Source organism: Pantherophis guttatus, chromosome 4, assembly GCF_059756535.1.
Source record: "Pantherophis guttatus breed Tessera chromosome 4, ASM5975653v1, whole genome shotgun sequence".
Lineage (NCBI taxonomy): Eukaryota > Metazoa > Chordata > Lepidosauria > Squamata > Colubridae > Pantherophis > Pantherophis guttatus.
In genome coordinates, this window is record NC_142066.1 from 149815734 (window position 1) to 149831971 (window position 16238).

At 41.3% G+C, this 16238-nt stretch overlaps 1 protein-coding gene across 4 annotated transcripts in view; it reads right to left on the minus strand.

The window, feature by feature from the left end:
• DPP6 (dipeptidyl peptidase like 6) overlaps positions 1-16238 on the minus strand; it is a 545144-nt gene that overhangs the window by 55102 nt on the left and 473804 nt on the right. For all 4 annotated transcript variants that reach the window (XM_034401660.3, XM_060683461.2, XM_034401658.3 and 1 more), the window contains exons 11-12: positions 8104-8227; positions 3129-3167 (exon numbers count right to left, since the gene is read on the minus strand). In XM_034401660.3, the coding sequence (XP_034257551.1) occupies positions 3129-3167; positions 8104-8227 (163 nt within the window). The remainder of the gene's footprint in view (positions 1-3128; positions 3168-8103; positions 8228-16238) is intronic.

Here is a 16238-nt window from a genome sequence, read left to right on the forward strand (position 1 = left end):
AGGAGGCTACAGTTTCATCTTCCATTTCTGCCAAAATTATGTGTAAAGAGCTGCAATAACGGGATCAAATTTGTTTATATTTTAGAGGTTGCTCCTCCACCTTCTTTGCAAAATCCAAACACATGCAGTAATTTTTCTCTGGCATTCAAGGTGTCAAAAAAAAATATGAATGTGTGAGTGGTGGTTTGGGTTGCCGATCCCAAGTTTCATCATTCCCACACTGGTTTTGGGACAAGGGTGTCTTCAGGACGAATGCCAACCGTTTCAGGTCAGGAACAAGTAGAGAAACTCTCCTTTAATTTTACAGGGAATAACAACAGAATCCTGAATGCCTGACATTTCTCTCTCCTGCACATTTATACCAAAGGGAATCAAGATGAGGCAACCTTGAGTTTCGTCCTGACCCTCCCCTGTCATTCTGGGGAAAGGTGATGTTTTCATACCTTCTTTACAGCTATCTCAAAGTTTGCCTTTTTCATAAATACATGCCGGTTGCAAAGTGTCTGAATTTTGACCACATGACTATGGGGGGAGGGAGCCTGCAATGGTCATAAGTGTGAAAAATGGACATACGTTACTTTTCAGTGCTTTTGTCATTCGGGATTGTCATTAAGTGAATGGTTGTATGTTGAGAACTACCTGTATTGGATTTTTGGAGACCTCTTCCTTCCCAGACTCATGGAGTTCTTTGGTGTATTAAACCTTGTCAGCCTGTGCAAGCTTTGAAAACAGTTCAGAACAGCTGAATAACCCAATTTATTTCAGGAATTGAGTCATTCCGGTCAGGGGTGAAATGCTCCTGGTTCGGACTGGATCCCCCGATCCGGTAGTGATGGCGGCAGGTGGTTCACAGAACCGGTAGCAAAAATCCCTGCGCCCCCGCCCCCCACATGCCCAGCTGAGCTGCACGATCATCAGAGGCTTTTTTTTTTTTTTACTTTTATTTTATTGTGATTTGTATTGGAAATTGTCATTTTGTAAGCCGCCTTGAGTCCCTCGGGAGAAAGGCGGCATATAAATCGCAATAATAAATAAATAAATAAAAGCATTTTTTTCTATAACCTCTTCCGACAAAAAAATGCTTTTAAAAGTAAAAAAAAAAAAGCCTCTGACGATCGCGCGGCTCAGCTGGGATCGTCAGAGGCTTTTCAAAGCATTTTTTTCTGCAACCTCTTGGCCGAAGAGGTGGTAAAAAAATGCTTTGAAAAGTCTCTGACAATCCCAGCTGAGTTGCCTGATTGGCAGAGGCTTTTCAAAGCATTAAAAAAATGCTTTGAAAAGTTAAAAAAAAACAGTTGGCCACGCCCACCCAGTCACATTACCACCACCACCCCAAGCCACGCCCACAGAACCGGTAGTAACAAATTTTACATTTCACTCCTGATTCCGGTGATTTGCAACCCTTAATGAAATACTAGTTGTTGTTGTTTTAAAAAAAATATTTCCCGTGACCATGCAGCATACAGGTAGTCCTCAATTTACAATAATTTGTTTAATGACTGTGTGAAGCTACAACATCACTGAAAAAAGCCTTATGATTGTTTTTCACACTTAGGACCATTTGCAGCCTCTCCATGGTCACATGATCAAAATTCAGACAACTCCTATTTATGATGGTTGCAGTGTCCCCGAATCATGCGATCACCTTTGTAACCTTTGCTCTGACATGTAAAATCAATGGGGGAAACCAGACTCACTTAACAACCGTGTTACTAATTTAACAACTGCAGTGATTCACTTAACAACTGAGGCAAGAAAGGTTGTAAAATGGGGCAAACCTCACTTAACAAATATCTCAGTTAGCATTTTTGGCCTCAGTTGTGGTTGTAACTCAAGGAATACCTGTAGTAGACAAAATTTGAGATTATAATCAGCTCCACTTTGCGTAGGTAGCCAGCTGCAAAACGCCCATAGCACAATCATATGACCATGGGGCAGTGGTGAAATCCTCCGTGGGTTACCATCAGTTCGTTGCCTGTGCATTAGCGGTGCATGCCAGACGGGTGCTTCACACAGAAAAAGGAGCCATTTGAAGGTAAGTAGAACAGCGAGGGGGGGAAAACAGCTGTGCCGCACGATTTAGAGTCGCTAGAAAGCAGGATGCTTTCTAGCGAATATAAATCGTGCGGCACAGCTGATCGTCGGAAATACCGGTTCGGACCAACCAATAGCTTTTTTTTTACTACCGGTTTGCTGAACCAGTAGATTTTATCACTACCGGTTCGCCAGAACCGGTGCTAACCGGTAGGATTTCACCACTGCCATGGGGGTGTTGCAATGGTTGCAAATTTGACTTCAAACTGTCACTAAACAAGTGGCCGCTAAGCAAAGACTATCTCTATGGGTCACGGAGAACCAGTTTAGTGTAGTGGAAAGAGCATCAGGCTAGAAACAGGAAGTTCTGATTTCTAATCCTGATTTAGGCACAAAGTCAGGTGGCTGACCTTGGGCCAGTCACATTCTTTCAGCCCTAGGAAAGAGGCAATGGCAAATTACTTCCAAAATCTTTCCAGGAAAATTGCAGGGATTTTTCCAGGCAGTCCCCAGAAGTCAAAAACTTGCTCAGAGGCTGTTTGTGTATGTTTGTGTCCAGCCACTGCATTCATATTTGATACAAGTCTATAGAATACATGTTATCAAAGAGATTTTATGAATTTCGAATATATAACTGGAAAGCACATCAAAGCATTTTATTCCAGCTCTAGTGCTTAGATATATAATATAGCATTAAAAGAGATGCAGACAGAGACTTCTAGGGGAAAGTCTCCATTAGAACCAATCATAACATTGATCTCCTGAGTTGTGACAGAATCGAGATCAATTTTCAAATTGTGTATTTAGAAGAGTGATTGCTCTGAAATTAGTTTGCTTAGCATCTGAAAGCTCTGTGACAGTTTCCAAACCTTTGCAGTTCTCTTTACAGAACGAAATAAAAATGCTTTCAAAACCACAGTTCATCTGCAACGAAGTGTGAGTTTATATTTCTCTTAAACCTTCATGTCCGTATATGAATGTTCTGTTGTAATGAAAACAGTAGAACATTTCCATGGGTGAAAATACTATTTTCTTTTGTAAAGTCAAAGAACACCGATCCCATTAAAAAAAACAAAACAGAAATCTTCTATTACCTGCCGATGCAGCCAGGCTGTGCTTTCATCCTCGTGTTTCTGAAACGAAGAAACATAATTAAAGTATTATACTACACTTTGCGTTTATTATATTTTGCTCATCAGTGCAGAAAGCAATTCGACTCGCTTCCAACCGTGAATGAGCAAAAAGGGATGAAACAACCGAGCAGGCTTTAAAGGAAGGCAACGTGAATGATACTCTAGCTATTCTGGGTTTTGTCTCTTGTTAAACTAGCGCTGTTCCCTAGTCAAACAAGTGAATGCATTTACAGCTCAGCAGTTATCCATGGAGATATTTATTTATTCAAAACATTTGCACAGCCACCTACCTTATAACAAACTCAGGGCATCTCCCAATCAAAAATTAAAATAACATAAAAACCATATTATAACCAAATGCATACAGACTAAAACCTGGTGCCAGATCTATCTTCTGACCCGCAGTCACCTCATTTTATCCCAGTGTTTGGGGGGTAAAATTGGATCTTTAAGGCTTGGCAGACGGCTAGGAGGGTAGAGGTCTCCCAAACATTAAGGGGGCAGAGCAATGGTGAAATCTAATTTTTTTTACTACTAGTTCTGTGGGCATGGTGTGGCTTGATGGGAGTGGCTTGGTGGGCGTGGCAGGGGAAGGATATTGCAAAATCTCCATTCCCACCCCACTCTGGGGACAGCCAGAGGTGGTATTTGCCGGTTCTCCAAACTACTCAAAATTTCTGCTACTGGTTCTCCAGAATCTGTCAGAACCTGCTGGTTTTCACCCCTGGGGCAGAATGTTTCAAAGGGAAGGGACTGCCATGAAAAAGGCAGCCTTTCTAGATCTTATTATATGGCAATATTGGGGGGAAGGGTCTAGAAGCGTGCCCACCCTATGTGACCTGTTGGATGGATGGATATTCTTCAAGAAATAAGGTCCTGCAGATAATCTGACTCTGTGCCACATAGAGCTTTAAGGTGATAGATAATCACCTTGCATTGCCCCCAGAAAGGAACTGGAAACCAGTGCCGCTCACACAACAGAGGTGTAATATGGGAAAACTAGGTTCACCCATCACAGTACAGGTAGTCCTCAATTTATGACCACAACTGAGCCCAAAATTTATGTTGTTAAGTGAAAAATTTGTTAAGTGAATTTGTTCCATTTTATGACTTTCTTTGCCACATTTGTTAAGTGAATCACTGCAGTTGTTAAATTAGTAACACAGCTGTTAAATGAATCTTAAGTTCTCCATTGACTTTGTTCGTCAGAAGGTTGCAAAATGACTCCTGAACACTGCAATCGTCATAAATATGAGTCAAGCATCTGAATGTAAATCATGTCATCCTTGGGATGCTGCAATGGTCATAAAGTGTGAAAAATGGTCATGAGTCACTATTTTCAGTGCCATCGTAAACTTTGGACGGTCACAAAATGAACTGTTGTATGCTGGGGACTACCTGGACTACATTTTGGCCCAGTTGAAGTTTCTGGGTGGTCTTCAGGAGATGCTTAAACCAGTAGCTTTTGGTTTGTATGTTTGTTTTTCATTCAGGTTGTCTTCTTGTTGGAAGAATTAGAGAAGCAGGCAGACTGATATACAGTCATCTTATGGTAGTAAGTATAGTAGCTGTACCAACAGCATCTTCGAGACCGTCTTCTGCCACCAATAGCCTCCCACCGACCAGTTCGCTCCCACAGGGAGGGTCTCCTCAGGGTGCCATCAGCCAAGTTATGTCGGCTGGCGACACCCAGGGGGAGGGCCTTCTCTGTGGGAGCCCCAACCCTGTGGAATGAACTGCCCCCGGAAATACGTAAGATCTCCGACCTCCGGGTGTTTCGCTGCGCACTGAAGACCCTGTTGTTCCGCCAGGCAGGGCTATCAACATAATGATTTTAAATTGGGGTATTTTAAATTTTTTGGGTTTTAAATCGGCCAAATCTATTTAATTATTTTAATTTTTAATCATTGTTGTGTCCTGTGTTTTTAAATTGGCTGTACACTGCCCTGAGTCCTTCGGGAGAAGGGCGGTATAGAAATAAAATTATTATTATTATTATTATTATTATTATTATTATTATTATTATTATTATTATTATTATTATTATTATTATTATTATTATTATCTGATCTGAATTTTCTCCAATCCAAACTTTGACCCAAACCTATTTCAAAAAAGAGCTAATTTGGTGTGGTAGTGAATGACACTGGAGGAGGAGTATGAAATCAGCTGGGTGGCTTTGGGCCGGTCCCTCTGTCTCAGGAAGAAGAGAGGAAGAAGACAAAAGCAAGCTATTTCTGAAAATATGGCCAACAGAATTGCACCATGTGGTCACCAGGAGCTGAAGCTGATCTGAAGGATCATCGCAGCAGCAGGTTAATAGGGCCGTTATAAGAATGGAAGTTTGCATGGAGGACTTATTTATTCATTTATTATTTATTTATTAATCAAATTTCTATACCGCCCTACTCCCGAAGGACTCAGGGCAGTGAACAGCCAAGATAAAATACAGATAATACAAATATTAAAAATCCCTTAAAATTATTAAATATTTTGGCCGAAACACAGATTAAAACACCCAATTTATAAAATCACAAATTAAAAAATTTAAAAGAGGAGAATTAGGCCAGGCCAGCCTGCTGAAATAGAAAAGTTTTGAGAGCACGGCGAAATGTGCACAGGTCCGGGATCCTCCGTATCTCTGGGGGGAGCTCGTTCCAGATGGTAGGTGCCCCCACAGAGAAGGCTCTCCCCCTGGGGGCCGCCAGTCGACACTGTTTGGCCGACGGCACCCTGAGGAGCCCCTCTCTATGGGAGCGTACTGGTCGGTGAGAGGCTATTGGTAGCAGAAGGCGGTCTCGTAAATACCCCGGTCCGATGCCATGGAGCGCTCTAAAGGTGGTAACCAAAACCTTGAAGTGACTTGATTCCTATATCCCAGGTGGGTCAAACTCAAGGCCCGTGGGCCAGATCTGGCCCGCGGGGTGCTTAGATCTGGCCCGCAGGACTGCCCTGGAAACAGTGAAGGACTGGCCCATGGTGCTTCTGCCAGCGAAAACAGAGCTTGGGAGGGCGAGCTCCATTTCCGGCTGCGACCACCTCCTGCAACCTTCTGCCAGCAAAAATGGAGCTCAGGAGCCCGTTTTCACTGACAGAGCACTTGGGCCACCACATGCGCCCCCAACACGAGTGACATCGAGCTGGTCGCACCCACCCTGCCCCCCCCCCCGAGATCAAACACAAACCTGATGCAGCACTCAATGAAATCGAGTTGGACACCTCTGCTATATCCTATCATTGCAATGGCAGAGGTCCGCCATGTAATATAAATGATAATACTTAATCCAAACACTGGAAGTTAACACAAAGATAAGCTTATCTTGCTTGTGTTGGATTGAAAGGTACACGCATATTTTTTGCGGAATGGCTCCTTCCTAAATCTCACGTACATCCTTTGGAGAAGAATGCAAATAACCAGAAAAATCTGCAAAGTAGAGGTGATTAACATAATGGAGCTTCCCCATCACACGGAGGTTATGCTGGTCATAAATGATTTTATGATCTTTTTACGGCAGTCGTTAAAGAAACGCTGCAGTTGTAAAACTGCAGTTGTAACACACCCATTAACTGTTAACATTAACAGGGTTTGCTATGGATGTGGTTTTGCTGAAAACTGGAAGTAAATGCTGGTTTTCAGCAAAACCATAGTAAAATTTGGTCGTGTGACTGTGGGATGCTGCAAATGACAGTTGCTGAGCACCTAAAATTTGGTCACATGACTGCAGGGGGAAGGGACCAACCATCGTAACTTTGAGTCAAAAAGAGAGCTGTGAAAATTTCTACAGACCCTCATATCCTGGACATAAATTGTTTCAACCTCTACCTTCAGAATGACCTTATAGAGCAGTGTTTCTCAACCTTGGAAGCTTGAAGATGGGTGGACTTCAACTCCCAGAATCCCCCAGCCGGCGCTGCCGGCTGGGGGATTCTGGGAGTTGAAGTCCACCCATCTTCAAGCTACCAAGGTTGAGAAACACTGTTATAGAGCATTGCACACCAGAACAACCAGACACGAGGACAGTTTTTTCCCGCATGCCATCACTCTGCTAAACAACTAATTCCCACAACACTGTCAAACTACTTACTGTATTACTATTATTCTTCTCATCCTTCCTATTACCTATCTCCTTTTCTACTTATGACTATAACTTTGTTGCTTGCATCTTTATGGTTTATATTGTTTTATTTAGTTTCCTAGTATGATTTTGATTGCTTATTTAGTATCCTATGACTATCGCTAAGTGTTGTATCTTATGATTTATGATGAATGTATTTATTATGACTATGATCATGATTTATCACTTATATCTTTTATGTACACTGAAAGCTTATGCACCGAAGACGAATTCCTTGTGTATCCAATCACGCTTGGCCAATAAAGAATTCAATTCAATTCAATTCAATTCAATTCAATTCAATTCAATTCAATTCTATTCTATTCTATTCTATTCTATTCTATTCTATTCTATTCTATTCTATTCTTCGAATACGAGACATATGTAGTCCCTAGAGAGGTCCGCCATAACTTCAAATGGTTGCTAAGTGACTAGTCATAAGGCAAGGACTACCTTTACTTTTTTAAAAGAACTCTTGTGTGCTGTAATATCCCTAAATCAAAAGCAGCTGCAAAATTGCATGATGCACCTTAAAGATGGGGGGGAAAAAACCTCTATGGATAGAATTGACTGTCAAGACTGGTTATGTATTTTTTTCTTTTCGGGGTTATGTATTTTCCATGATATTCCATTTTCAGACTTGAAAAATGAAAACTAACCATTAATACCACAGAAAAAGGAATTGTTCAGTTGCTAGCAGAGGATTTTCCTTATTTATTTATTCGATTGATTAATTGTATGCTCAGTCATTTGGGGATTTAAAACGAAAAAGCAGCCTTCGTCCACTGAGAAAAAATAATAATGCAAATATATATACATACCTTTGTGCAGACGCCCGTGGTTGCATCACAGAGAGTCAGAATGGAAAAGTTCTGTGCTCTATTTAGCCAGTTGACTGCAATCTTGGTGCTGGTTGCCCACTTCACCATGGTTATATAATAATCCCTGAAAAACAAACCAGGGCATTTTAAAAACTTTTTTTTAAAAAATCCCACCTTTATTAATAACTCAAGGCAGCAAACATACCCAATACCGTATTCTCTCCTCCTCCTATTTTATACCCACAACAACAATCCTGTGAAGTGGGTTGGGCTGAGAGAGAGCGACCAGCCCAAAGTCACTCAGCTCAGTGGTGGGTTTCAAATTTTTTTACTACCGGTTCTGTGGGCGTGGCTTGTTGGGCGTGGGATGGCTTGGTGGGCATGGCAGGGGAAGGATACTGTAAAATCTCCATTCCCTCCCCAATCCAGGGGAAGGTTACTGCAAAATCCCCATTTCCTCCCAATCAGCTAGGACTTGGGAGGCAGAGAATAGATGGGGGCAGGGCCAGTCAGAATTTTTACTACCGGTTCTCCAAACTACTCAAAATTTCCGCTACCGGTTCTCTAGAACTGGTCAGAACCTGCTGAAATCCACCTCTGACCAATCTGGTTTTTATGCCTAAGGCAGGATTAGAACTCACCAACTCCTGGTTTCTAGCTGAGTATCTTAAGCAGTAGACCAAACTAGCTCTCTTCATTTAAAAGTTTCCATTCTATACATTTGAGAATGTAATAAAACTGATGTTCTGCTCGGAGGGGGGGGGCACAACAACTGATCAAAGAGATAAGCTGATGCACTGACTCCATTCCAAGAAGGAATGGCCCATAAAGATCACGGCAGGGATGGTCTTCAGTCATAAGGGTCCATCCCTAACCATGAAGATGGATGTGTGAAGTGTTTCAAGAGATTGTGATACAAGCCCTGTTCACTGATATTTGTGTTATGAGGTTGCACACAAGGAATGGAGCTTCTATCCTCATAATGCACGTTGTTGGACTCGTGCCCCACCTGACCTATGCTTTGAACTGACTTTTTTTACCTGGGTATCTCCATGTATGTCTGTGATTACCATACAGAATCATCTGTCTTTCAACAGACATTGGTGAGATGATAGATTGGTTAGTTTTTACTGTATAGCAGTGCTTCTCAATCATGGCAACTTTAAAACAGATGGACTTCACCTCTCTGCTGGCAGTGGAATTCAGGGAGTTATACTGCTGTACGCTCTTGTGTAAACCACGAAGGTATGCACTACAAATCCACTGAAAATGGATATACTGTCTATTTCCCTTATGCCATCAGAGCTGAGAGATACAGATATTCTATGATGCCATACCATATTACATATGTTTTTCCATGACTTTCATACATGCACACATAGACACACACACTATATACGAGAACATGACATCATGTAATAGAATCTCTGGGCGTTGAATTGTATACCAATGAAATGAAATCAAACAATAAAAGTACATAGAGTGGTACCTCGGTACTCAATGTGAATTGGTTCCAGGAGGCACGATGAGTACCAAACAAACTGTTCCCATAAGGAATAATGTAGTGAGTCACAAGGCCGCTGACACCGACAAATTCTAGTTTGTGAACTGAGCACCAAACATATGATGAGTACCGACACAAATTTTCATGTTAAAATGAAATTGAGTACAAATTGGATGAGTTTGAAAGCAGTTGAGTACCAAGGTACTGTATCTCTATCTCTCGACTCTGACAGTTTAAGGTAATGTAATATGTTTAGTTCATAAGATTATTTATCAAAATGTTCTACCTGTAAATGAGTACTTTAATTTCAACCCTAATAACACAACTTTGACCTTTCGTGTTTTTTAAGAGGTCCCTAAGGGGGCGTGCATAAGCGCACCAGCGTGCCTACCGTCCCTGTCCTACTGTCCCCATTTATATGTAATCATTCTATGTATTTATGGCTATGTTTTGCCTATTTATATCCTTTTATTTGTGCCAATTTTTTTTCTTTTTTTTTTTTATTGAAAAAGTTTTATAAATACCAATTTTTCCCCACTTCCCCCCCATCCCTCCCTAACCCCCCCAATCCTCCCCTCCTCCCATGACTTCCCCAAAGTGAAATCCGTCCACATTATATTATAACATGCTTTACCACCCCTCTATTCTCCCCCCTGTGCACCATACATTTCTACATAACGATAAGCTATATTGCCCCCTATATACTATACATTTCTACACAACATTCAGCTCAAAGCTATCTGGTACTTCCTAGTTTGATATTTATTCTGCACATAATCTATCCATTTCTTCCATTCCCATACATAAGTCTCCTGAGTCCGATCTTTTAAATATGCTGATATCTTCGCCATTTCTGCAAAACTGGCCATCTTCAAAGTCCAAATTTTTTTTCATGTGTCTATGTCCATGTCTATACTGTTACTTATTTCCTTATACTTGTTGACTAGATAGATAGATAGATAGATAGATAGATAGATAGATAGATAGAGAGATAGATAGATAGATAGATGTTGTTTCCCAACCATGTCAATTTCCAGATGTATGGACTTCAAACCCCAAACTAAGAGCCGAGGTGGCGCAGTGGTTAGAGTGCAGTACTGCAGCTGACTGCTAGTTCAGCAGATCAGCGGATCAAATCTCACCGGCTCAAGGTTGACTCAGCCTTCCATCCTTCCGAGGTGGGTAAAATGAGGGCCCAGATTGTTGGGGGCAATATGCTATTTAGTATACTGTCTTTGGTGTAAGCCACCCAGAGTCCTCAGAGAGTGGGCGGCATAGAAATATGACTAATAAATATGACTAATAATAATAATAAAAAAATTCTGTTTAATGACCATGCTGGCTGTGGAATTCCGGAAGTTGAAATCTACACGCATGAAAATTGCCATGGCTGGGAATCACTGGCCTAAGAGAAAGCAGATTACATGTTCCTTTGGATAACTTCCGTGTCTATTCCTTCCTGCAAATAGGGAGCAGCAGGTTAACTCCTAAGGCGAATGTACTTTATGAAACCATCTAACATGCAAAAGTCTATGAAATCAGTTCCTAGTAGAGGGTTTCAATCCTACAGTTTGACAACCCTGACCACCCACAACTGATGAATCCCATGTGTAGAGATCATGTGACCAATGCAACTGAAAACACCCTCTACAAATTGAATTGGGAACAGAAAAAACCAGGAGTGGCTGGTCTCGTACGTGCTTTCTCTTGCAGAGCTTATAGACGCACACTGATGACATTACCTAGTTGGGTAACAAAATGTCAGCAAGAGAACAACCAAGCTTAGACAGTCTGAATTGGAATCAGGTTCAATTCAATTCAGCTCTTCCCCACTTGGGACTGTGTCTAGCAGGATTCCCGTGATTCTTTTACTACGCATCATTATATAACAGTCACTCCTCACATTTGCCTTTTATCTCCTCTATCATCTTCCTTTTGTTCTGCAAAAGGGAGAACACTATAATGTTAAATGCTAAATAAATAATTGCAGCAATCAGGAGAACAAGCAAGTAACATCTTTATAATCTCCCCTATCACCTTACAATGTGAAGTAACAAACACATGTCACCAGTGAACAGCTTATGCTTCTAGACTTGCGATGCCACTGTTAATTCAGATCAAGCTTTGTGCAAAACTCTGCAGCTCAGGTTCAAATGGCTAATATTACATCCATCTCTCTGTGTATCTCTATGTCTCTGTCTGTTTGTCTGTCTGTCTGTCTCTTACTCTGTCTCTCTCCCTCTCTCTCTGTCTCTCTCCATCTCTCTCTCCCTCTTTCTCTTTCTCTGTCTCTCTGTCTCTTTTTCTGTCTTCTGTCTCTTACTCTCCCTCTTTCTCTCTCCATCTCTCTCTTCCTCTTTCCCTGTCTCTCTCTCTGTCTCCCTCTTTCTCTCTCCATCTCTCTCCCTCTCCCTCTCCCCTTCTTTCTCTTTCTGTCTCTGTCTCCCTCTCTGTCTTTCTTCTTTCTCTCTCTCTCTCTTTGTCTTTCTGTCTGTCTGTCTCTTACGCTATCTCTCTCACTCTCACTCTCTCCGTCTCCCTCTCCCGCCCTCTTTTTCTCTCTGACTCCCTCTGTCTCCCTCTCTGCATAAGCATGGGTTATGAGTCACTTGTTTCAAGAAACAACTTTGAATAGTCACTAAATAAATGGATGTAAGTAGAGGATTACTGCACTCTTTACTGTGGTATTCCTCTACAATAACAAGACTGGGCTGAAGAGAGAACAATCAGCCCCAAATCACGTGGTATTAAATATCTGACCTAAATCTCACTACTCCAACACCTGAATCATCCCGGTGATTCTCAATACCCTTTAGTCTGCAATGAGTCACCTACAACCCCCTTGAGTTTTTCTAATCACCTCTAGCCAAAGTACAGAAGCCCATGGAGACCAACAAAAAGCTTTAATAAGCTGCAACAGATCACAGGAAATGAAGGTCTATAAAAGGTTCCTTTAGCAGCTAAAGGAGTGATCAGGTGTCCTGGTTATAAAAAGATAGTCCTCTATTTAAAATCCAGGTCTGGTATAAAAATAAATATATATATACAGTATATATATATATATATATATATATATATATATATATATATATATATATATATATATATATATATATATAATATATATATGTGTGTGTGTGTATGTGTGTGTTTTTCTTTTAGCCAGGTTTTTCCTACGTAACCAAGGTTTTTCTGGAGCCCTAGCTCAGTAATATATATATTAATTAAAGGGAGAGAACCAGAATCTTGATTTCTCTTAGCTGTCAATATCTAAGCTGCAAGTGGAACAGTCCTTCAAAGCTGACCTACTCAACTTTCTCATTGTAGTAAGACAAGGCCTTCTTAAATAATATTATTTTGGCTTTGTCCATCTCAGAAATTCCATCTCACAAAGGATGTTCAAATTTGAGGCAGAATGTAGGAGTTTTATTTGGTTTTAGGCTGTACTGTAATATCTGAGACCAAATATGGACAGATTTTCAGCCTAGAACTGGAGAAGTGGGGGTTGGGATAAAAAAAAGAGCCCTCCCCAACGGGAAGACTGACAAACCACGATGCCTGATCATATTCAAGTGGAACCTGCAGGTCAAAGCCATCTTTAAATTATCATACAATAGCTTTTCATAATGTGTACAGTCCATACAATTTTTATGAGTTCATTTGCTGGCTATAAAATATGCATAAGGAACCATTGGGATTAATGTGCTATATTGCTGGAGAGAAAACTCCTGCGTTTTGGAAAAGATTGGCTGTGCATACAAAGGAGTCGGGAATCGAGAAAGGAAGATGAGAAATAATAAACAAGATTCTGCAGCTGTCATCAAGGTTTAGCCCAAGAATTCAGCTGCAGCTTGGAGGGTAGGATATACAGAATATGGTAGTTTGCCAAAGAGACAGAAATTGGCAGAAAAACACAGTGATACAGTGCAGGTTGGACAGGTTAATTTTGCCCCAAATTCGCCACCAGAATGAAAAACCTGCTTCCTTGATTAGGCTTCTGTTTACAGTTTGATTGTTTGTCTAATGTTATTCTTGTTATTAATCTCAGTTTATCTGGGTGCTGATTGCTGATGAGAAGATGTCTTTTCATTTCCCTTTTAGCTTTTTCATATGTCTATATGCCAATGCGTTGGGCAGCATTAAGCTTAGTAGTTTAGTGGTCATAATCTAGATATCAGATTTCTTGCATGTCAGGCCTCCAACGCAAAAAATTCTTCCAAGTGGAATTTTTAAAAATTATTTCTCAGCTACAGACAAATTTAGCACTCACATAGTGAAGGTATCAAGGACACGGTGGCTCAGTGGCTAAAATGCTGAGCTTGTTGATCGAAACGTCGGCAGTTCAGCGGTTTGAATCCCTAGTGCCACGTAACGGAGTGAGCTCCTGTTACTTGTCCCAGCTTCTGCCAACCTAGTAGTTTGAAAAATGCAAGTAGAAAAATAGGGACCACGTTTGGTGGGAAGGTAACAGCATTCCATGTGCCTTTGGCATTTAGTCATGCCAGCCATATGACCACGGAGATATCTTTGGACGGTGCTGGCTCTTTGGCTTGGAAACAGAGATGAGCACCGCCTCCTAAAGTTGGGAACGACTAGCACATATGTGCGAGGGGAACCTTTACCTTTACCTAGTGAAGCTATCTCACAAGAAAAATATATTTCACAAGTGAAGTCTGTTATCTTCATTCCGTTTCTCTCACACATGATATCTGGATTGATTTGCCTCTTGTTCCTCCGGAATGTACCCCTTCCCTCCAGCAAATCCACTCCTCATTACATTCCATCATATCTACTCTGTTTTCTTCTGGTCTTGAGCTGACCAGCTTTTGAACACAGTGGAAATTGCTATTTTATAGCAGGAAGGCTTCTGCCTGGAGCAAACTTGTGGTGATCCTTGCCTTCTCCATGATTGAGAGTGGAGTTTCAAGGAGCTTCTCTCTTGACCGCAGCCATCAGATCCACGAGAACAAAGCTGTCTTCAGTCCTCCACCGGTTCCCTGGTAGTCCCCCTTGCCCTGTATTTTCACCCTTGGCTGTTCTGTTCTCTGCTGTTCAGGAACTTTTATAATTATCATGCTGTTGCTCCTAACATGACCCATTAAGATATGAACTTTCTTTGCCCTGTATTTTTCACTGTTTCTGAAAGCTCGTTGCTCCATTCAAACCTTAGAGCTCCCCGGGGGCATCCATTCTATTTTTGCCCAGACTGAGTGAAGCACAATCTCTTCCTTTGCTCTCTCTAAATCACCCATAGCAAATATTCCTATTCCTTCCCTCCACCCCACTATTTCAGTCGCAATGTATACTAAATATATAAAGCTGCAATGCAATGTATAGTAAATCTACAGTGGATGCTACTGCATTTCACCCTTACGGAACTGAATCACCTGTTCTTGCTTGCTAATAATTTCCTATGGTCCTATTATAGAATGGAGATGAAAGACCAAGATGCTCTCCTTTTGTTTGATTACTGTAGTATCAGAGCCAGAATTTATTTATTTACACTTTGCCTTTATTATTTGTACAAAGAATTGAGGCCTTTGAACTCTGGTGCTGGAGAAGACTCCTGTGAGTCCCTTGGACTGCAAGGCGATCAAACTGGTCAGTCCTAGAGGAGATCAATTCTGACTGCTTTTTAGAAGGCCAGATCCTGAAGATGAAACTCAAATATTTTGGCCACCTAATGAGAAGGAAGGACTCACTGGAGAAGAGCCTAATGCTGGGAAAGATTGAGGGCAAAAGAAGAAGGGGACGGCAGAGAATGAGGTGGCTGGATGGAGTCACTGAAGCAGTGGGCATGAGATTAAATCGACTCCAGAGGATGGTAGAGGACAGGAAGGCCCAGAGGAAAGTTGTCCATGGGGTCGCAATGGGTCAGACATGACTTTGCAACTAACAACAACAAGAAGAAGAAGAACTTTCCATCTCCTGGTGGTTGCCTCAGTTCCCCAGCCAACTTTCATGCCTAAGGCAGGACTAGAATTCACAGTTTCCCTATGATTTCCCAAGTCATCCAGCTGGCTTGTATGCCTAAGGCAGGACTAGAATTCACTGTCTCCGGGTTTCTTTAGCCTGATGCCTTCACCACTAGACCAAACTGGCTATTGGATGGTACAATAAGGGATCAACATCCCAACTAATACTGGAGGACTGAGAGGTACTTTGAAGTATGAGTATCATTGACAATAGTCCATTGGACTCCATTGCCTTCATAGGCACTTAATTGTGGCTTGAATATATATTAGAATGTGCTTAGAGTTTTTATTAGATGGATGAGATAGGTTTCATTGAAATGAGCCTTAATTCTGATTCAGAATAACAGACTTGGAAATTTTCTAGTCCAACCCCTGCTCAGGCAGAAAACCTTATATCATTTCAGAAAAATGGTTGTCCAATCTCTTCTTAAAAACTTCCAATGTTGGAGCACCCACAACTTCCGGGAGCAAATCGTTCCATTGGTTAATTATTCTCACTATCAGGAAATTCCTCCTTAATTCTAGGCTGGATCTCTCTTTGATAATCTTCCACCCATTACTTTTTGTCTTGCCTTCCGGTACTTTGGAAAATCAGTTGAGCCCCTTTTCCTTGTGGCAGCTTCTCAAATATTGGAACACTGCTATCATGTCACTTC